Source organism: Oryzias latipes, chromosome 1 (genome assembly GCF_002234675.1).
Source record: "Oryzias latipes chromosome 1, ASM223467v1".
NCBI classification, from domain to species: Eukaryota; Metazoa; Chordata; class Actinopteri; order Beloniformes; family Adrianichthyidae; genus Oryzias; species Oryzias latipes.
In genome coordinates this window covers 10,115,112-10,136,075 of record NC_019859.2, presented here as the reverse complement: position 1 = coordinate 10,136,075, position 20,964 = coordinate 10,115,112, and the positions used below count along the sequence as shown (strand labels likewise).

The window sequence follows — 20,964 nt, the reverse complement described above, 5'->3', positions numbered from 1 at the left end:
TTCCTGGTGACCCAAGTCCATTTACCATCTAAGCTTTTTATGACCAACATATATTCTCACATTGAGCTTCAAACACATTTATAAACTGTGGAAAACAACAGAAAGTGATGAGTATTTTTTTTTAAGTTGGTCAACAACAGAATTAACATATTTTCCCCATAAAAAGAAGAAAAAAAAATAATTAATCAGTTTGATTTACGTACTTTTTTTTTTTTTTTTTTTTTAGAAAAAACTGACATACCCAAAACAAGATTTTTATAAAAGCAGATAAAGACACATGGTGTTTAGATTTATGTCTTTTAATCTTGATTCTGAGAAGCCCTGAAGGAACCCAACAGAGGAATCACTGAACCACCAAGAAATAACAACCATACAAATGAAAAAACAAGACGTGTGAATGAAGAGATCATGTGGAAACAGACAAAAAGGTGGTTTATGGCTGCTGATATCGGTCAACCAGGGATGTGAATGACCTCAGTGTTGAAGTATGTTTGACTTTTTGGGGGAAAAAAAGATAAGAAATGATGTCATACTGGAGCGTTTCCTATACAGTCCACAAGAGGGCAGCATGACACAGATGCAGTGAATCCCAGTGCCGTTTCATGACTTGCAACAAGTGCTCCCACTGCAACTGCAGTTAAATCTGCTAATGTTGAATGCTATGGAGACTGCACAGTTGCAGCTTTTTGGTATACCAGCAAAAAAAAAAAAAAAGAATAAATTAGCTTTTGAACAGAACTACTTTGACATATTTCTACAGATTGGGGATATCTTTGTTTGGCATGGGACAAGAAACCTTTTTTCCAAAAATCAGCATGCACATCCACCCTGACTCGGAGGGGGTTGCTCCTGCAGCCCGTCCCCCTTTTGGCTCACTGATGGACTGGCATCGCCGTTGAAGCTCTGGTTCATCTTCTCGCAGATTACGTCCACTAGCCTGTCAAAGACCTGCTTCACATTGATGTTGTCTTTAGCGCTGGCCTCAAAGAACTGAAAGCCTGTGGAGCAAGAGAAGAAGAGAGACTTTTTAAAATGGACCAACTGATGCAACAATTTTGAATGTTCTTGCAGACAAACGAGTTTCGAGTGCTCACCCAGTTCTGTGGCCACTCTTTGACCATCCTGTCTCGGGACTTGTCTGTCCTCTTCCAAGTCCAACTTGTTCCCCACCAAGACCACCTGAGCGCTGTCCCATGAGTACGTCTTGATTTGAGTTGCCCTGGAAACACAGCAACGTCTGAGATGGCTCTGAAGCCTCACACACTTGCTCTCACATGCAGTTTATGTTCAATAAACAGCCATGTTTGAGAGCCGTGGGAGGATATTAAAGAAGAAATGAGTTTGTTGAGGTATAAAGGAAAAAGATTTATCTCTATACACAATGATTAATAATTACGATTCATCGAGGAAGAGAAACAATTATGGTGAATAACTTTTGAATTTACTTGTAAAGATTTATACAGAATCAAAAATGTGGCAAGACAGATTTTTGAGCATTTTTAGGCATTTTTCCCCATTTTAATATGCATTCTTAGAAAGAAAATCATATTTCATATTTTAATAAAATAAAGTCTAGGTGACTCAAGTTGAAAAGAGAGGTTTTGCATCAAATAACTTTGATTAATGCCTTAAAGACCTTAAAAGACTTACAAATTGCAGATTTTATTCTTCAGCCTGCTAAATGGCAGCTTTCAGCTGCTGCTGTGACGTGGCGTGCAGCATCAGCTGATGAAAGTTTGATAAAACCTCTGTATTCCTCGTCTTTATTTCTGTCATGTTTTTACACATTTTAGGGGGCAGTTAAGTTCATAAGGTAAGGTCATAAACCTGAGGACTTAAACTCTAAACTCAGTCAGTCTAGGATAAACCTAGAACTGGACCATTAACGGAAAGCCTTGATTATTTCAATAGCCAATGCTAAACCACATAATGGATGCATTGTACTGCTCGGTTACAGGAGTTAACTGGGGCTAACTGGTTTCACGTACAAAATGACAGAAACAGTATCAAAACCTTCAAATGCTCATCACTGTAAATGTTGAGTTCAGCATGAATAAAAAGCAGGAGATTGTTAAAGGGGGTGATGCAACCCAGAGGTAATGACGCCAAACAAATCTTCTAAAACAACAATGAATAATAAGAATAATGCATTTTATTTATAGCCTTTTATGAAATTGTTGCCCTAAAGGTTGACTACAGCATACAATTATGTTGAAAATAAATACATAATGTGAAAAAAAGTAAATAAGGTTTGTTTTTTCCGTTCAGTGTTGAAAGCCAGCCTAAAAAGGGGAACCTTTATTTAAACACTAAGTTGGGGTGAATGGTGCAGATGTCATGTGGTAGACAGTTCCAGGCTGAGGAGCAGCTCTGCTGGTGGAAAGATGAGCTGATGGGCTGGAAAGGAGAGAACTTAAGGAAGAGGTGAAGCTACGTTCAAACATGCGTCTGAGCGACCACTTCCAATGAAAAGTGTATGCAACTGCACATTGAAAGTTGAAGCAGTCCCAATCAGGGACTCGGATTTGTTAGTGATGTATGGATGGCGACCCTTTTAGTTCACAGAACTGCCAACCGTTTCAAAATTGATCATGGGGGGGGGACGAATTTAATAATTGCTGTTTGTGCCCAGCCAGAGTTATGAGACACCAATTTTATGATATATCAGAATAGAGCTGTGAAAGAAAAAACCTGGAGCGAGTTTCACACCGCTTTGGTATTTTACAACAAGCCTCTTCCAACTGTAGGTGCACTGTGCATGTACAGGTAAACAGTGAGAAAAAGAAAGGAAGAAGAAGCCCCTCCCAGCTCATCCAGTGTGAAGGCCATTATGCTGACAGCGTGTTCACGAATGCCGTATAGAGCTTTTTTGAATGCGCGTCACATGCCTGGTGTGTGCGGAGCATAAGGGTGTTGGAGGGAAGATGAAACTGGAAGAGATCAAAAAGATAGGTGAAGAATTTAAAAGTGAGGAGAAGGATTTTAAACTCAATTCTGAGATGGGGGGCTGGCAGAAAGTGTAGTTGTAGTAAACATGGTGTATGTATTTAGTCATAATGACCCAAACAAGACTTTTCTTCCTGTAGGTTTTGTACTTTTTGTTCAGTATGATGTTTAACTTTATATATCTACCATTTCTACCATCAGAGGTACATACCAGTCCTGGACGGCACAGAACGACTCCTGGCTTGTGATGTCATACATGAGCAGGAATCCCATGGCTCCTCTGTAGTAAGCTGTGGTGATGGTCCTGTAGCGCTCCTGCCCTGCCGTGTCCTGCAAACACAGCGTTTCTATGTGAGCTTTTATCCAATAAAGGGGAAGGATCTCAATGTCTTATTTTAGCTTTGGTTCTAAGAGCGTTAATTCTAGTTCGTCTCCTTTGCAACTAAACATGATGTGATCTCATGCAACTATATTACTGCATGGTGGACAAATCTAAAACAGACTATTGTCCGTTCTTGACCATTTCTTCAGTCTTTTGGCTTAAAAAAAGAAATAAAATATTTTTTTAAACACATTTCGTCTGCCATCTTTCCCTGTTTTTTTATTCCCTCTGATTAATCAATAAGCCACCCTTTTCGGTAGCTTCCATGGCAACCTTGCATGTCCTTTTGATTCCAATATGCGCCACTATCCAAAGCAATGCCGTGATTGTGTTTTTGGTCCACATGTTTACATGTGAATCAAGGGAAGAAGCAGTGGCAGCCAGGTGCAGCTAATCAAATGCATTTGATGAGCTGATCATCTTCAGATGTGCAAACCTTTGGCTGATCTGAAGTATCAATGTAGGAAGCGATATCGCTCTACTGTTAAAATAAAAAAATAAAACACAGATGAAAATCAGTAAAAGACACCTGCTGCTCTTCTGAACAGTGAAGCTCTAGCCGATGGTTTGAGCCTACGATGCGTGGAGAAACACGCAAACAAGAAATGAATCTCCGTCCCTTCTTTAAAGACCCAGTCCAACGACAGTCATGTTTTTGGTGTTTTTAACATGTTCTTGTGGCATTTTTCTCATGTTCCAAAACATATACTGTATACGTGTTTCTATAGTTTGTTGACATTTGTGTGAGCATTTTTAAGGGGAAAAGAAAAGTTTAAAGCATGTTAGAGACTAACTTGCAGATGAGGCTGTTAGAATTACAACACTGTTTTCTATAAAGCAACACACTTATAGTTCTTTTTTTCCACATTCTAACATACAATATTGTTTTGTTAGTGATCAAAGCTGTTAGAAAGTAATGCTTCCATTTAATCAGAGTCTGAGCTGTAATTTATTTTGGATAATTGATGGGGTTGACTTGTAGATGATTTGACATCAATCTTGAACAAAAGTTGCAGTGGCCTACAGCGCTGGGTTGTCACCTTACACAAACAGCTCTTTATCCTGGTCCTCATTCCCAAGTTTGTCCTCTTCCAAGCAGCTGCCCGTCATGAATGTAAACTCATTTTTCACGCTCTGAAGTTTATGACAGTTGATGTTTAACATTGTCCCCAGACGGCGGGCTTCATGAAAGATGCATGAATGTGCTTTCTGTGCAGCGGAATGACACGGAGACGGATCTGTTTCTGAATGTTGGTGGAAGGAGCTTCCATTTTTAGAGCACACGGAGATCAGAGTGTTCTTTTTTCTTCTTTTTAAGGAAAGAAAAGAAAAAGTATCCAATGGTGTGACCAAGAACAAACATTGCATCTTTGTGTGTCTTCTGGGAGTGGCGATGTAGGCGGCTGATGGGAGGGGTCACTTGAGGTGCAGCGATGATTAACATTTCCTTTCCTGTCCTGTTAACCATTTGATTTCTTCTTTAGATTAATTTTAGTTTTTCATTTCAGCATCTATATGTTTTCTTACAAACGCATCTAACTGCAGTGATGAGAAAAAAATAAAGATTAGGTCTTAAAATTAGGGTAAATAGATTGAAATATCCTGTAATGAACAAAAACTACAAAAAGAAAACAACTTCAGACTCTGAAGCACATTTGGAAAAAAAATCTATATTTATTTCTATTTTTATGTCTTAACCTTGTTGCTAAGCAGTTTAGACCTCCTCCATGTAATGCACCTGCTCATTACAGTTTTTCAGCTCCTTTTAGAGGTTTCAAAGTGGTTGAGATTTTATCATGAATTTGTTGTTCTCACTAATAATGTTCAGGTTTATAACCTTAGCTATGCCTGCATAATAAATCAAAAATTTATTGTTATTGCGATATCAAGCTGTGCAATATGCATCAGACAAATCGGATGGAGCCCTTTTATGTTAGATGTAGACAAACGTCATTTGGAGTATAATTTAAGGCATGTTGACACTTGTTTAAATTAAACTGTTGCAGTGAAATGGAAATGACTTTTTTGGTTGTTTTGCTATTTGCTCGTGTATCGCAGGTTATACCGTCATCGCAATATTAATCATAAACAAGTTTTTCTCATAACATGTAGCTCTAACCTTAGCATCCGTCTTGTATTCGAGCTGACAAAACCCTGAAATGAAGGGTGCCGTGTGCAGCTTCCTGGGTGTTGGAGGGTTCCATTTTTTGGCCATAAGAAAAGCTCACATCGTCACTCCTCAGTCCTTTCCTGCTAAAACGTTGTTTTCACCAAACATGCCTCTGTGTATTGAGACCAAACATCTCCACTGGTGGTTCGTGGTTCTTTTAACAATTCCAAACAAGCTAAACCTGTTTTTTTTCCTTGTTGTTTTTATTTACGGTGTTTAACTTTAAAATGTTCATGTCTGCGAATTTTAATGACCCCCTTGGATAATCTTTTGATTTATTTTAAAAGCGTTCCCAGTGGTCTTTTATTATTAGGATGATGCCATTTTTAAGACGAAACAAAAAACTGTTTTCTTCTAGGATATAGTTTCTGCAGAGCAGCAGTAGTTCATTAGAAATTCACCTCTGAGCTTTGGGCGGACTGTTGACACGGAGCAGTGCCGCCCCCACTTCCCGACACCCATAGCTTACAGCCCCTCACACCCCAACTTAACATTAGAGGTGCAACAAAAATAGTGAGCATATTGGAGCTATCCAGCCGTCAAGTTTTGAGGCAGATTCCAGCTTCAACGAGAAAAACTAAGATGTGCATCACAACTTTGAGCTTTCTGAATAAAGAAATACTCAAATACAATTTTAATCTTGATTTTTTTTAATTTATTTTTTTTATATACAGTAAACCCTGGTTTTTCGCGGGGGTTCCAAAGAGAACCCGTGATCGGCAAAATCCGTGAAGTAGAAACCTCAATCATTTTTTTTTACAATTAAATACTCTATTATACATTGAAAAGAAAGAACAAACCATTTTACGGGCTCAAGCATTTGTTTAAAAAAAAAGTACTTTAGAAATGTTTTTTTCAACAAATAACTTCTGTACTGTACTGTCAAATAATAATTTTAATCATAGATGTGAACAGAAGGCTTCAAATCGCAGAGATTAGCCCCGCCCACCGCGACCCGAGTATTGGATTAAACGGGAGAAAATTTAAAATGATTATGAAAAAAATACAAAGTACAGTCAGACAAATAGTGACTCAGGTTTATTTCACTGCTCTTCAGACTGAGCTGCTGCATCCTGACTCTGCTCTGCAGTGTTTTCTCCTTTTGAAGCCCGCGGTGCAGCTGTGTTTGTTCGGGAGAAGAACATGGTGATTGGCAGTTGTTGTCGCTCTTTTTTCTATGGGTTTTAGAGAAACTCGAAATTGCAAGATGATTTGCACATACGTGTTGTTAATTTGGCGCCCTGATTTACAAACGTGTACATATTAAACTGCAACATTATTGACGCACAGGTAGAGAAGAAGCGGAGTGACTTTTTAGCCAATCAGAATGCAGAACACAATGCACGATGCAAATCCGTGACGTAGCGAAACCGTGAAAAGTAAACCGTGTTATAGCGAGGGATCACTGTACTGCAAACTAAAGAAATATGATGACACTTTTTTTTAAGAAGTAAACAGTCTAAAAGACTCAAAATCCCAGGTTTGAATGTTAAAAGCTGTTATGTCAACGACTTTTTGTTGTTTAAAGAAGAAAAAATTGTTTCTCTGTTAAAAGGCATTTCCATTTATAGTTTTAAATGCTAAAGGAAGATTTTATCCAGGAAGGTAAAAGAAATGAACTGTATTGTATCACCACAAAGTTGTCAAATCTTGTATGCATTGATTCATGGAACACATTGAGATGTGTATCGAATCATGTCAGAAGAAAAGATACACAAACTCTCGATATAGCGCTGACCACCTGTCAGTAAAAACATCATTTAAGTGAAATTTTGGGTAAAACAATGAAGTTCATAAAAAAAATCTCTCCCAGTACAGTTAAATTTGTATTTCAAATCTAATCTCAGAGACGAGAAATGACTTTAAGTATCTGTCTGTGAAGGTTTTCATTCATCCAAGAGATATCTTAAAAGTTGAGTCCTAAAATCTGTTTTCTTAAAACATTTTCATCAAACCTTTGATGAAATTAGATTTTACGTCCAGAAGACTTTAAGTATGTTTATTTCTTGTTTTACATACAAGTGCATGGGGACTGGCGAGCTAATGTAATAAACCATCTAACGGTTACTTGATGAACTGATCTGGATCCGGTAACTTTTGCTTTTTGCTTCAGGAAAAGAGTTTTAGGAAGAAGAAGTGAACCTTTGGAGTGAAAACATGAGAAGACGCCTTGAGTCATCTTCAAGACAACGTCACGGATAAATGAGAACCTTCACCAACATGAGAAGACAGGTTTTTCCTGCAGTAAACTCCTGAACTTTTTCAAACACTCAGGATCTGAGTAGAGAAAAAACCTGGAGACTGCTTGGTATGCATGCAGAAAACTGCAGGTTGAGGTGGAGAAGTATACAAGTCACCTTTGTTCTTCGAAATAATCAACCGGTGATCTTGTTGTGTTCATGCAAGTTAAAAAAAAACAAGACAGGGGAATACATTAGAATACATTTAAAACATAGATAGATATGAGTTGTTCATCATAATCCTCCTCACAGACCTTTTTGACTGTTTGCAGGCAAAAGTGTATGTGGCACCAAAAAAGGACTCATCTAAATTCTAATTATCACTGATCCCAGACTGCCTGAGAGGTAAAGCAAACATACTTTTTATGCATTTCATCATCTCACCCAGATCTGCAGCTTGACCCTCTTGTTATTTCTGTAGATCGTTTTGACTTTGAAATCAATTCCCACTGTGCTGACAAACGCCGAGGTGAAGGAGTCATCTGCAAAGCGGAAAAGGAAAGACGTCTTTCCTACGCTGCTGTTGCCAATGATCAGCAGCTTGAACATGTAGTCAAAGTTCTGATCGGCGGCATCTCTCTGCTCCTGGACCGCCACTGGAACTTTGGCTAAAGCCATCTGCCGGACAAAGGGGGACAGAACAGAAATGATAGATCTCAAACTGGCATTGGATGCGGTATTTTCTTACATTTTAGCCAGGCGTAAAAAAAAAAAGGATCAAAAATAGATCAAATTGATTTGCATCGTTTTTCTCAGACGTTCCAGTGAGAAACTTAAATATTTACTTTCTTCCATTCGTATGCAACAAAAGCTGAGGTTAGTTGCAGATGTCAAGCTACATTTACAAAATCTCCAACTTGTGTGGGTGAAGCTGCAAAGCCACGGATAAATTCAGCAGAAAGCAGCATCAAGGCAATAGACATGCAAATGAGTGCATCCCGAAAATGCTTCTGTTTTCCTCATTTCAATACTGCACGGTTTGATGTGTGCAGGGTCAGATCCAAAACCCAGGAGGTTCGCTTTAATAATGATAAAGAACCAAATGAAGAGCATTTGTTTTGTTTTAAAAGGAGACAGGAGAACTGCTTGCCTTAAAGACCCACTCCAATGAAAATTGTGTTTTTGGTGTTTCCAGCATGTTTTTGTGGCATTTCCTTTAGAAAAATGTAAGACTGAAATTGGATTTCTGAGGGTTGATTTTGTTTAAATCATTGTGAATCAGGAGCAGACCAAAAAAGATATTTGCAAAAGGTTGAAGTCATGTAATGGAAAATACAACGTGCATTCCACATGCTGTTCTGCTCCATTCTGATGCATCCACTTATGAACGATTAGATCCATGTACGCCTTCATTTTCCTTGCCTGAGCTGGTAGCTGGCTCAGAACTGTACGGCTAGATAGCTTCAGAACTGCTCGCAATTTTTGTTCCACCGCTAATGTTAGCCTGGGGTTGTGAGGAACTGTAAGCTAGCGGGACGGAGTGTTGACAGGAACCAGGGGAGGAGCTTATTTAGCGGAAAAGTCTCCGTCCACAATTCAAAAGTGCATTTCTAATTCCTGCCGCTCTGCAGAAACATTGTCCGAGAAAACAGTATTGTTTTTTAGCTAAAATCAGCATAATTAAAAGACCCCTTTTAAAATAGATCAAAAGATGAAAGGAGAGGAACATGTAGTTTTTATTTTAGTTGCTATCTTTATTTTGATTGGACATAATGTCCGTGATCGCCCTTAGCAACGCACGTTCAAGCGAATAATGAATAGCCTATGTCAAGGGGCAAAAACACATGTTTAGGGATTCTGTGTTCAATTTCTGGTAGATTCTGTTGGTAGTGACGTATGGATAGCATCTCTTTTCATTCACAAAAGTGCAAACCATTTGTAAAGTGGCCATGGGGTAGAAATGAATACATTCTTACATGGGAATAGAGCAGGGAAAGAAAAAGCCTTGTGCAAGATTTGCACGGCTTCAATATTTCTCACCAAGCCTCTTCCAACTGTAGGACATGTCCTAGTAAACAGTAGAAGAGGAAGCCCATCCCTGCTTTTCCAGTGTCAGTACTATCGGCTAAACTTGCGTTCAAGTGTGTTCAGCTTGAATGAGGTGTGTCAGCAGCTGAAGATAAAGCTACAATATGTCCCTAATAGTTCTACCATTCCTCCAGTCTTGATGAACTTGTTTCAATTTAAAATGAACTATTCAGCAAAGCCGGACTGACATATTTGACAACGTCCTTCTGGAAGTGATAAATAACTATAATTTAGCTGCAGTACCTCACAGATCTAATGCAGGGTCGCTTAACGGTTAATTAGAAGACATACTGTCTGTGTTTCCCTCTTCGTAGGGCTCATCACAGAGCGGTGAATGACAGCGAGGGTGGTGCTCCTTCAGCTGTATCTTCCACTATCAGTCATCTATGCCAGCATCCATCTGTCATTAAAAGTCTCTGTAGAACCTTACCGCATCAGCAGACGGACCGGGAGAAATATATTGTCTTAGCCCGCCTGTGCATTTCATCTTTTACCCGTCTGACCATCCACACACCCCCCCCCCCCCCTCAATGAAACTCCCACTTATACCCACACAAAAATACGCACACACACTCTCATCAATCTCCCTAAACTCACCCACGTTTATCCATCTATACATCATCCCTGTCATACTCCAGCTAATATATCACCACCTTCACCCTGCATCATGATGAGGCTTAACCATCCATTCATCCACACATCCCTTCACCCCCTGACCCCCTCACCACCACCATTTTCCTTCTTGAGAGATGGGCTAGCAATCCTCCCCCATGCCCCGTCTGCTGATGAGCTGTCTCTGGAGACCAGCTCAGCATTATACCCCTTCCAGGAGGAATGGAGCAGCTGTGTACACTCAGCAAACACTAACATCCACGCATGCGCCAGACAATGCACAAATAAAAACTGCCTACAACTGTTTGGGTGGAGGTTCACACAATTACTTTTTAAAACTAAAACGCATAAACTTACTCAGGTAGCAAATAAACTTGTGCAAAGAATCAGGGTCTTACTTTTGTTTTTTATCCTGACTCGGAAGAACAGGATTTTTTTTTTTTTTTTACCAAAAATACTGATTTAAAGTGGGATTGCAGTAAGTAATAGTTGGCGTCACCTGGGTCCAATGAATGAGCCGCCATACGGCGCGTTAGTACTGTAGCACTAACTTTTCTTCGGTTAACTTATACAAATCCTTTACCTCAGATGCACTTATGAGTCTGTGTCCTCCGTCCTTCCCTCAGCCTGCCACATCCACCTGAGAGTCGAAGGCCGTCTGCTGCTGCCGCCAGCCTCCCCGGTTCAGGTGCTCCTTCCCGGATCTCCACAACTGGGCACGTGCCTGTTGCTGGGACATCAACAGGACTGTGCTTAAACCAGAAGTAACGTTACAGTTGTGTTTCCGGTAGACGTTTTCAAAATAAAAGACTTGACATCGTTCTTCTCTGTTTAGAAATGAAAATGTGCTTGTATCGAATTTCTGGGCCACCGTTGAATATTTTTAGAAGATTCTAAATTTCACTTTTCTGTTTCAGTCCTGTTTGTGTGTGAGCACCCAACCCTGCTTAATCTTGATTTTATTAAATAGCATTTAAGTCAAGGTTATATCTAGGTCAAAGATGCATTTAATTGAAAGTTCTATTTTTATACAACATTTTTTTCAAACATTTTAACATTTGTTCTTGCTGTTAACTAGAAAAAAAGTATATGGATTTTACTTTGAAGGGTTCTCGTGTGGCCATACATCCGGAGTAGTCTCGCACCTTTCCTCGCATCCTCCTCCAGATAACTTTGTTTAATGGAAAATAATACGTTACGCAAAGTTAAAGTAAGTCCTTTTTTTTACTTATATACCTTTATATTACATGACCAGCTATTTGTTTTAACAACAATTACTAAAAAAAAGACAACAGAACAAAAAACACTTAAAAATAAAATCCTTACTAACTTACTGCCAAAAAGAATTGCAGGTGGTAAAATCAAAAAGCTCTGTGGGCTCATTAAATTTGTCTAAATGCATCCGCACAGGAAGTGGCAAGCAGATGTGTGACAATTGTCTCAAGTGACAACAATATAATGGAAATAAAAATGTAAAAAGTTTTCAGATAGATAAAAAGAGGGGGGAAAAAACGTGATCTAACAAGTTTCCTTAAATGAAATATGACAATAATTGTGTTAAATTATTTATTGTTAAAACCAACAGCCAACAAAACATCAATAGTGCTTTACAGAACTCTAAAATGCCAGTCTGCCTGATAAATCACATACTGGAGAATTATCAGGCCCATGGACTCACACAGTAAACAACAATAACAACCAATGAATTTCTATTGTAACATAGCTGTTTTGACATAACGTTGTCCTCCTGAACTAAAGGTTAACCCAGCCTCTTAATATGAACATCAATCTTGTTTTGAGGCCAAATTGGCCCAGTTAATTTGACAGTGAAACATCACAAACTCTCAATTTCTGAAAATAATATTCAATCACTGCTTCTAGTTGAGTTGAGTTGGATTATTGTTCAGCCACAAGCGCTGGAACTCTTTGACGAAGGGCTGCACCAACTCTGGGTCCTCAGTGATGAGAATGTTCTCCTTGTTCCTCTGCACTGCTGTCTGCGTCCAGTTGAGGGAGCCTGTGATGAGCAGCCGCTCATCCACCACTGCAAACTTGTGATGCATGTGAACAGATGTCCGATCACACCGCACACAGATCCCTGGGTGGGGATTAGTCACAAGAAGAATCAATAGAGAGTGGAAGAAAAAAAAATGTGTCAACTAACGTTCATAACAATTCAGACCAACTGTAAAATGTGCACATGTGTTTAGATGCTACAAACAAGGAGAATTTAGATGTTCATTGAAGCATAAACGAACTTGGAAAAAGGTTGATATCGATGACTGAAAATTGGATATCAACTCCAAGAGGATGTTCAGAGAAGCTATAAGAACAAATAAAACAAAATAGATGACTTACACTAGTAGGATTTAAGCATCTCATTTTATATTTTAAAGCAAACCAATTTGTGTTTAAGAAAAGTCTTGTAACAAAATTTTTAGATGATCAGAAATTTTCAAAATGAAAAAAAGTGGAAAACTTTTTTTTTACTTGCAAAATTTTCCTTATTTTATAAAAAAAAAAAAAAAAAAGCTTGGACTGGAGACACCATGAGAACCGTAGGAGAATTCTTTTTTTTTTGGAAGATGATGACAGACAAAGATGACAAAAAAGAATAAATGGAAGAGGCAACAAAAGATCCATGGCATTCCAATTTTGACCTTAGGATGTCCCTTTTAAAGCCATCATTCACATTAACAAATGTCTCCCTTCACAAAAGACACGTGTCACAACCACTGAGCTATGTCCACCAGTGACGGAAACTGAGACACACTGCACTGGTGCCAGCTCCATTCAGCAAGAAAAAAATGGTTTCTGCAAGATAATTATGAATTGCATCTGGGTACAAAAAGGGATTTTATTTTTTCTTGCAGTCAACATTCCCACTCTGAAACACTCTGCCTAATAACATTTGCTGTCTGGTTGCCAGCTTTGTACTTACTTAATTCTTTCCGAACCGACTTGCAGTGATTTATTAAATGCAGAGAGGGCTGAGAAATGGAGTGGGACAGCATGAGTCAGGCACAAATCTTTCAGAGCGCCATTACCCTGCACAGACAACCTCCACTGACCCTGACATCCCTTGTCACTGCTAACCAGTATGGATCCTGTGGGACTTACTGACAATGATACTTGAGGTCTAAGAGCACAGAGAGAGCTCCTGTTGAATAAGACCAGCATCATCTTTCCCGTATCTCAGCCATACCTGTCTATTAAACTGGTGTTTCAAAGGTTGGTGTAACTTTTTATATTGTTTTTACGATATTTCAAAGAAGGACATGTTTGTCTGCCTTTGCCATTTTTCTCTGAAAATTTATTTGCAATTGGATACATAGAGAAATTAAAGACATGTGTAAACTTTGCGAAAAAAGAAAAGGTTCTTCTCACCAGCTTTACGCAGGACCCCTATCTGGGTGCCATTGATGGCAGAGTAATCTCTGTCAGTGAGGACTCGGATGGTTATGCCCCTGCTATGCAGCAGCAGTAGGGCCCTACTCAGGTTCACTTCGGAGAAGGAGAAGACACACACGTTGAGGGAGGAGGAGGCAGACAGGATGTAGTGAAGAAGACGAGAGAAAGATGTCTCTACACCATGAGGCAGCGGGCACAAACAGGAACTAGAAATGTGGGGGAAAAGAAATGTAATAAACTGTGCTAAGTGCTCATATAATCATCACATAATTATGGGTTTTAGAGTAATGTCCAGTCAGTTTTCCAGTGTTGTTAAAATATGCTAAATTGTTCCTTGTTTGTGTCCAAATGTGCACGCATAAACCCTTACCTAAGAAATGACTATTATGTTTTCAGTATTTAAACAAATCTATGAGAGCTGATTGAATAATTTTGGTAGAGCAGGACTGTTGAGGACAACACTTGTGTTCTCTTTTAGATGCAGTTGTCCGTATAGATATATATGCTAATGGTTTAGTAATTTCTTTTTCTCCAAATGTAATGTATCAAATCCCCAAAATTATCCATCCTGTTTATGCCAAACAGAGAAAAAAACTTAAATGTACTGACAGGATATTATGTATTTTTTGTCTCTGGCGGTTAGGAGAATATCTGTGAATCCCACTTTTGAAAAGACAGAGAAAAGTTAACTTCCACACATCTGTGTCATTTCTTACTGAGTTGAAAGGGGACTGAAGAAGTGCTCCACACAGGTGACTTCAGAAGGGAAGAAGAGGACCTTGTTAATGGCTCTTTTAGCCCTGAAGTGAATGAAAAGCCTGAGAAGTTCCACACTGAGAGAGACGGCGACAGCTCCCAGGCCGACCACCTTCAACGTCCACATCCTTGACACCTAACAAATTATAACTAAAATTTTAGAAATTTAGATGCATTTTAGTATTTATTAGCACAGATTATTATCAAAGGACTTAAAAAAACTGTTCTATGTACACAAGATGGACAAAAAAACAAAAACCTGAAGAATTTGGCATGATGTCAGGTTTTTGATCCACGGATAGTGTTCAGTGTTTGGATTGATATTAGATTGCAAAAGTACACCATTAAAAATGTTGTTTCAAAAATATGAAGGTATTTCTGTGTAATCAAGTTTGTCATTTGAATTTCACATTGAAACTAAATTAAAACTGTAGAACAATATTAATTATTTAATCTGGCAATATGTTGCTATAGTAGTATCCACAAAAAATGATGGACACATTGGTGTTTTTTTAATTGTTTTTGTAAAGGATAGCCAATTTAATTAAATTTAAAGACTTGAATAGATGTCTCACTGCGCACTTTTAATAATTTCACTCATTTTTTCACATTTTTCATGTTTACTTCTTTCTTATAGGACTGTTAGTTCAGAACTAGCAGATCCAAACTGTAAAACAAAATTTAAAAATGGATGTCGGTGATTTTCTCATCTAATCAATAATCAATATGTCAGTTTGATGAAACTAATCTGGCGGCTGGCTAAAAATCTAACACAGTGAGTAGTAGTTTCACAAAACGTTAATGAATGTCTTCTCTGATTAGGGAAATCACATTAAACTCATTGTTTCTGTGCTCAAAAATATAACTACAAATGGAAAACATTTGCTATCGTCAAACGGCACCATCAAGAAAGTTTACAGACAACAAAAATCTCAGTCAAACTGTAACGGATTTTCAGAAAGGCTCACCTTCACTAAGTTTTCTGTCTCCAGTAGTGTTTTGAATCACCACAGTGTTTCGTCACAGCCAACCAAATTGATTGACATTCTAATTGGCCAATGAGAAGCTACAAAGCACACTCTCTCGTCCAATCAGGTACGTCGAACGGTTTTACCAGTGTGCCGGACGTTAGGGGTTGCATTCGCTTAGCACAACGTGTATTTCCGACCAACACTTAAAGGTAAAAAAAAGAGATATCAAAATAAACACCGAACGTTCACTAGTAAAGGTTTAGGAGTTATATTATCTGTAGTAAATTTCCTGGATCACGACTAAAGTGATTTAAGTTTTAAAGATTAACAACAAACATGCTAACGTTAGCCGACTAGCTTACCTTATGCAGAGCAGCCAGCTGCCAGCTTATAAGTCTGTTCAGTCAAGTTTTCCCACTTGGCTGATGTTCTGTCAGGCAGAGCATGTGCCAACAGTGTTTCCCGTTTGTCTCTTTCATTCAGGTTTTACAGTTTAGATACGATGGGTCGACGCAAGTCAAAAAGAAAGCCTCCTCCTAAGAAAAAGATGACTGGGGACCTGGAATCTCAGTTCACCTGCCCCTTCTGCAACCACGAGAAGTCATGTGATGTTAAAATGTAATTTAATTAATTACAATTAATGAAAACCCAACAGGTAAAGTGACTGCTTTTCTGAATACCAGCTGTTTTGTTTGTGCTATTGCAGGGAGAGAAGCAGAAATACTGGGATAATATCGTGTTCTGTGTGTTTGGAAGAGTTCCAAACTCCCATCACTTGTATCCTTTTTCACACTTTCTTATAAACTGTGAAACTTATTTCCCATTCGAGAAAAGAGTTGCAAAAGGTGAGCAAAGCAGTCAGCATTACATGTTACTATTAATTGATAGTCCTTTTAAATATTTATTTTGAACTACAGAGTTTGTATAGATGAAGTACAAAGTTTTTGAGCAACAACTCATCATCCTAGTTGTTCATATTTTTTGTTTGTAGTCATCAGTGCTCCTTATTTATTTGTTTGTCCCTTACACATTCGCCATCAAAACACTACTTAATATAACTTTGTTGCTGTAGAGAATTTTATCACGATATCTTCCTGCATTTCTATACTAAATATGTGCAACCTACGTTGGTGACTTGCGTGACGTTACTTGGTTTAAAAAGAAAAATGCAGGATTAAGATATTTATGTCATAACATGTAAACAAAATGTACTAAATCATTAGTGTGTCTTCCTGATTTCTTGGAACTGACATAAATACTGGCTAAAGAGCTGTCTTTATTTTTTTTCCCCTCCTGTCTTTGTTTGCAGACTTTTTCCCAAATTGTCTGGAGCACCTGATTGGTTGAGGACGTCCAGCTCCAGATTTAAATACTGCCACATCATCTTTTGAGGACCCCCCCCCCCCCCCACAGCTGGGGGTTGGGATGGGGGGTGGCGGCAGCAGAGCTTTAGTTTGTTTGGTTGTTTGAGGCTTTGGTCCTTGTGTTTTGGTTGTTTTAGTGTAGCTTTGAGTTTTTCTGTAAAAATAATTCTGTAAAAATTCCCAGCCTATTTTCAGCCTGGGTTTGTCTGTGAGTTTTTGAGTCACTGTATTTAATTTGTTCCTTTTTACCTTTATGTTACATCCTTTTACAAGCCCTTAGACAGGAGTGTAACACATTGGGGGCTCGTCCGGGATATTAACTGGCTTTTGTGACATATTTGGTAGCCAATTTTCTTCATCTCATGATATATGGCTTTGGGGTTTGCTTTTTTGTGTGGTTGATAGTTTTTTTTGTGAGAGTACATGCTAATGGCTTTCGATTTTGATGATTTTGTCGAGGCACCATATTTTTAGGAGTTGGAAAAGTGCACAACAGCTGACCTACTGACAAATGCCCGTCATGATATTTACACACCCGGTAATTGCCGTAAACAGGAGATAAGGGACCTTTTGTTTAGTCAGTTGGTGAACGGGGTGTGGTCAGACCTTTCCCGCTGTGACCCTGCTGAAGGGTGTGGCTGGAGGTAGAGTTCATGACGGGTTCTGACCCGATCACATTACTTCAAACGGGAGTTGACATTTAGGAATTTGAGGCTGATCCTATGAAGGCTTGATCGAGTCGTTGTGGCGTCTAATTTGTTCCTTTTGCCTTTATGTTGCATCCGTTACAAGCCCTTAGACAGGAGTTTAACAGCATCATACTTTGGTTGTCGGAAATCTATCAACAGCAACACAAATTGCAAAATATGTTCTGTTACAGAAGAAAAAAAATTGTGTACAGAAAATCAAAAGATGTTAATTGCTTTACTATGTATTTTATGACATGTTGTTTGGTTTACGTTTAACCCTAATCCGACTACTGTCTTGTTTTTTGTTTTTTTTTAATATGATCCCCTGTTCTGTATGGCAGAAGTCCTCTTTTCCTATATCCAACTCCCCTCAGATCTGTCAGAGCCGGTGGACGTGTACAGCGATTGGATAGACGCCTGCGAGGCAGCCAACCAGTAGTCCTCATCCAGCTGGAGGCATCGCGTGAACGTGGAGAGGATGAGCATGTGGATGAAGGGGGTGCACCCACTTGGAGCGAGTCAGAACATAATTGAGACCTTCAATTATGTTATTGACAGATTTTTATGGTCTTTAGAGATTTACAGCACAGAAATGCTCAGAAGTATTTCTCTAATTGAAGAGTTTTTCTCTCCCTAAGAAAGGTTGTGACCCATAGCTCCACATTGACTTAGGATGTGTTCCATCATTTTTCCCTTTGCTGCGTTGCCTGTTTTATCTTTAGATCTTATTTTTTTTGTAATAGTTTCTTAGATCTCTTGGATTCAAGTTTTTAGGTTCTGGTTTTTAGCTTACAATAGTTGTCCATGTCAGGCTGTGGTAAAGTTAAGTAGACCTAGACAAACATGCTTTTATTTTGTAGATCTATGGCCAAATTGATATCACTGTTTTAATTGTTGCAAAAAGTGAATTTTGACTGCATTCATTTTTGATTAAAGGTCGCTAGAGTGCAGTGCTCAAACTGATTTTCCAGACAGCAGATTCTATTAGTTTCATTTAAAAGTGTTGACTGCACCAAAACTGCATGAAAGAATCCGAATTTCACTCAGTGGGAAACAAACACTCGTCAGACAAGTTGAGGAAAAGTAACTTTTTATTTGTTGGTCACTTAGATATGCAATAACTAAATAGAAACATTTAACTGAAGCAATATATAAACAGGTGATCACGCAAAGGGGTCTGATGCAAAACGATGATACACATCAAAGAATACAGAAAATATGATTCATTTTTGCTAAATTATTATACAAATGTGACATTTTTAAAACATTTAAGCAGTATTTTTGTATATGGTCATGCTGTTTCTCTATTCCCTTTGCTAAACGCTGTTTGTCCTCATGACCTCACCTTGATTTTAAAGTTCAAAATGTTACCACTTGTGTACATTCAGACTACAATTGCATTCAGACAGTCTGCATATTTTGTGTCAATTATAAAATCATGACAGACGGGGGCTTCTCAGGGTGAATGTTGATGCATTTTAGGTCACCAATAAAGCTGGATTAAGTCATGCGCTGCAATTACTTTAAGCATCTCAAATAAAAGCAGCAATTGATCCTAGTCTTTTGTGCAAGTGTGAAACAATCCATACTGTTGGTTGTCAGTGAAGCGCTGCCCTGCTGCTTTTATTCATGATTACTAGAAACCCTCTGTGTCCTCAGACTATTGTATCAACTTCTAGATCATCCCACAATAGAAAGTAGCAGAAAAATGGACGGGGTTTATGCTGAGCTTCTGAATTGTTCATACTCCATTGAGCTTCTGGTGTGATTGCATATTACCATGTAATGAAATAACCATTTGAAAGAGGGATTAATGATTTTTAACAACCATGCATGTACAGAAGTGCACACTTTGTAATCTTAATTAACACTTTAATGCTATTTTCCTACAAGAGCGACATCAAACGAAGCTCGCTTGTAAACATATAACTTCAATTTTCATCAAAGAAATAAAAGAAATTTGACTTAATTTGAATCTCATGTTTTCTGTGCGCAGATCTCTTTCCCTTTTAGTTGAATTTAGCAGGGACATTTGCACATTTTTATATGTAAAAAGCCAATCATGAAGACATTTCTGAGTCGTTTTGTTCATAGCATCCTTTTATCTTAATAAGCTGTTTTTAGACTGGATTAAAAAAAATACAGGTTTGCTAAAGAAAAAAGAAAAAAATCCAGTAAATTGGAGAACAGGCAATGTGTTTTGTTTTTTTTTGTGCAAAATGGGTAAATACTAGGGGTGTAATGATTCATTTGACAATTCAATTCATATCATTTGTGGGTGCAGATGAGACTCATAGTATAGTAGTTCTTTGGTTTCATTTTGAATAATCTGAATCATTGACCTAAAATCAATCCAGGACATCTTAAACCAAAACTTTAAATAGAGATAATCACCTGGGTGCAGAACAGTGCAGGTGAAGTTTCCCAGATTCCTTGTGTTTCTTGTAATGAACTTTATTAGAACATTCTACCACTGTCTAGTCACGTCTTTGCAAAATATAGTGTTTCCACACACTCATAGCTTGATCAGTTTTTTGCTGCCACCCCATTTGTGTTGTCTGCTGTGAGGCAATTAGTCCTTTTGACATTATAGTGAAATAAACTAATTGTGACACAGCCTAAATTGTATTTTCCAATGTCGACGTAATTGAGTTATTTCATTTGGGAACAATGATACAGGGAATTTCATTAACAATTTCAGACATATGTAAATTGGTTGCATTGTTGGAATTGAAATCAATTCAATAATTAAGTCAATTGATCATTACACCTCTAGTAAACTCCAGATTTTTTATCAATGTTTCCCTAATTTGTGGTTAACCATTTTAGTAGAAAAGCTTGACTTTAATGTAGCAAATATTGGAAAGTTATGTTAAAAATGTCAATACTTCTATTTTACTTCAAATAAAACTTTTTTGTCATTTTAATCTGTTATTTATATACAGTATTATTGACTTAAACAGTAAATGTCTTGATTTAAAGGGAGTTACCAGCTGGTAAGTTGATATTAGGGAGGTGGGGGTTTCTATTTAACCAACCTAACAACGATTAATAAAGTTAGTTCTGAATTTTACTATAATTGATGAAAAAAAATCTTTTTTCTTAGCAATGCCAACAGCACACACTAAAATCTGCTTTACTTATCTATCAGCGATAAAAAACATGCTTTTTGTACAAAAACAGTAATGTTAGGAGGAACACCCGCAGCCTGCTAATGGGAGAATTGGGGGGGAAAAAAAAATCTCATTGCGATAATTACTATAATTATATTTAAAAGTGCTGAAGAGCATCTTTGTCTCCAGCTTCCAATCTGCTGTCTTGTGGCATGTATGACCATGAGACAGTTTTAGCAGTCCAGCCCCCCGTCATCCCTGCAGAGCACAGTATGTAGCAGA

General features: G+C 38.2%; 3 protein-coding genes and 1 long non-coding RNA gene across 8 annotated transcripts in view; 2 read left to right on the top strand and 2 right to left on the bottom strand.

Moving 5' to 3' along the window:
* Positions 1–11,200, top strand: part of LOC105353949 — a 53,929-nt gene extending 42,729 nt beyond the window's left edge. The window contains exon 3 of the long non-coding RNA XR_002289940.2: positions 11,005–11,200. This is a non-coding gene — a long non-coding RNA (uncharacterized LOC105353949). The remainder of the gene's footprint in view (positions 1–11,004) is intronic.
* Positions 289–11,124, bottom strand: LOC101174001 (ras-related protein Rab-3D). The gene is made up of 5 exons (XM_004065689.4): positions 10,962–11,124; positions 8,123–8,356; positions 3,158–3,276; positions 1,095–1,219; positions 289–998 (listed from the first exon to the last, which is right to left on the bottom strand). The coding sequence occupies exons 2-5, from the start codon at positions 8,354–8,356 to the stop codon at positions 811–813; spliced, it is 666 nt and encodes a 221-aa protein (XP_004065737.1). The 5' UTR covers positions 10,962–11,124; the 3' UTR covers positions 289–810.
* A 730-nt stretch (positions 11,201–11,930) lies between the features above and the next one.
* Positions 11,931–16,105, bottom strand: pld6 (phospholipase D family member 6). 4 transcript variants are annotated; one of them, XM_020702205.1, is made up of 4 exons: positions 15,879–16,105; positions 14,506–14,681; positions 13,766–13,995; positions 11,931–12,476 (listed from the first exon to the last, which is right to left on the bottom strand). In XM_020702205.1, exons 2-4 carry the CDS (start codon positions 14,670–14,672, stop codon positions 12,256–12,258), a joined length of 618 nt encoding a protein of 205 aa, XP_020557864.1. In that variant the 5' UTR covers positions 14,673–14,681; positions 15,879–16,105; the 3' UTR covers positions 11,931–12,255. The 4 variants fall into 4 exon arrangements, with proteins under 4 accessions (XP_020557864.1, XP_004065734.1, XP_020557857.1 ...); XM_004065686.4 differs by lacking the exon at positions 15,879–16,105 and adding an exon at positions 15,514–15,618; XM_020702198.2 differs by lacking the exon at positions 15,879–16,105 and adding an exon at positions 15,514–15,614 and having other exon boundaries at positions 14,506–14,695.
* Positions 15,624–19,515, top strand: LOC101173766 (transcription elongation factor 1 homolog). Of its 2 annotated transcripts, none has more exons than XM_004065688.4 (4): positions 15,624–15,725; positions 16,000–16,134; positions 16,223–16,293; positions 17,944–19,515. In XM_004065688.4, exons 2-4 carry the CDS (start codon positions 16,019–16,021, stop codon positions 18,006–18,008), a joined length of 252 nt encoding a protein of 83 aa, XP_004065736.1. In that variant the 5' UTR covers positions 15,624–15,725; positions 16,000–16,018; the 3' UTR covers positions 18,009–19,515. The 2 variants fall into 2 exon arrangements, with proteins under 2 accessions (XP_004065736.1, XP_020557887.1); XM_020702228.1 differs by having other exon boundaries at positions 15,651–15,726; positions 16,003–16,134.
* Positions 19,516–20,964: the final 1,449 nt, after the last annotated feature.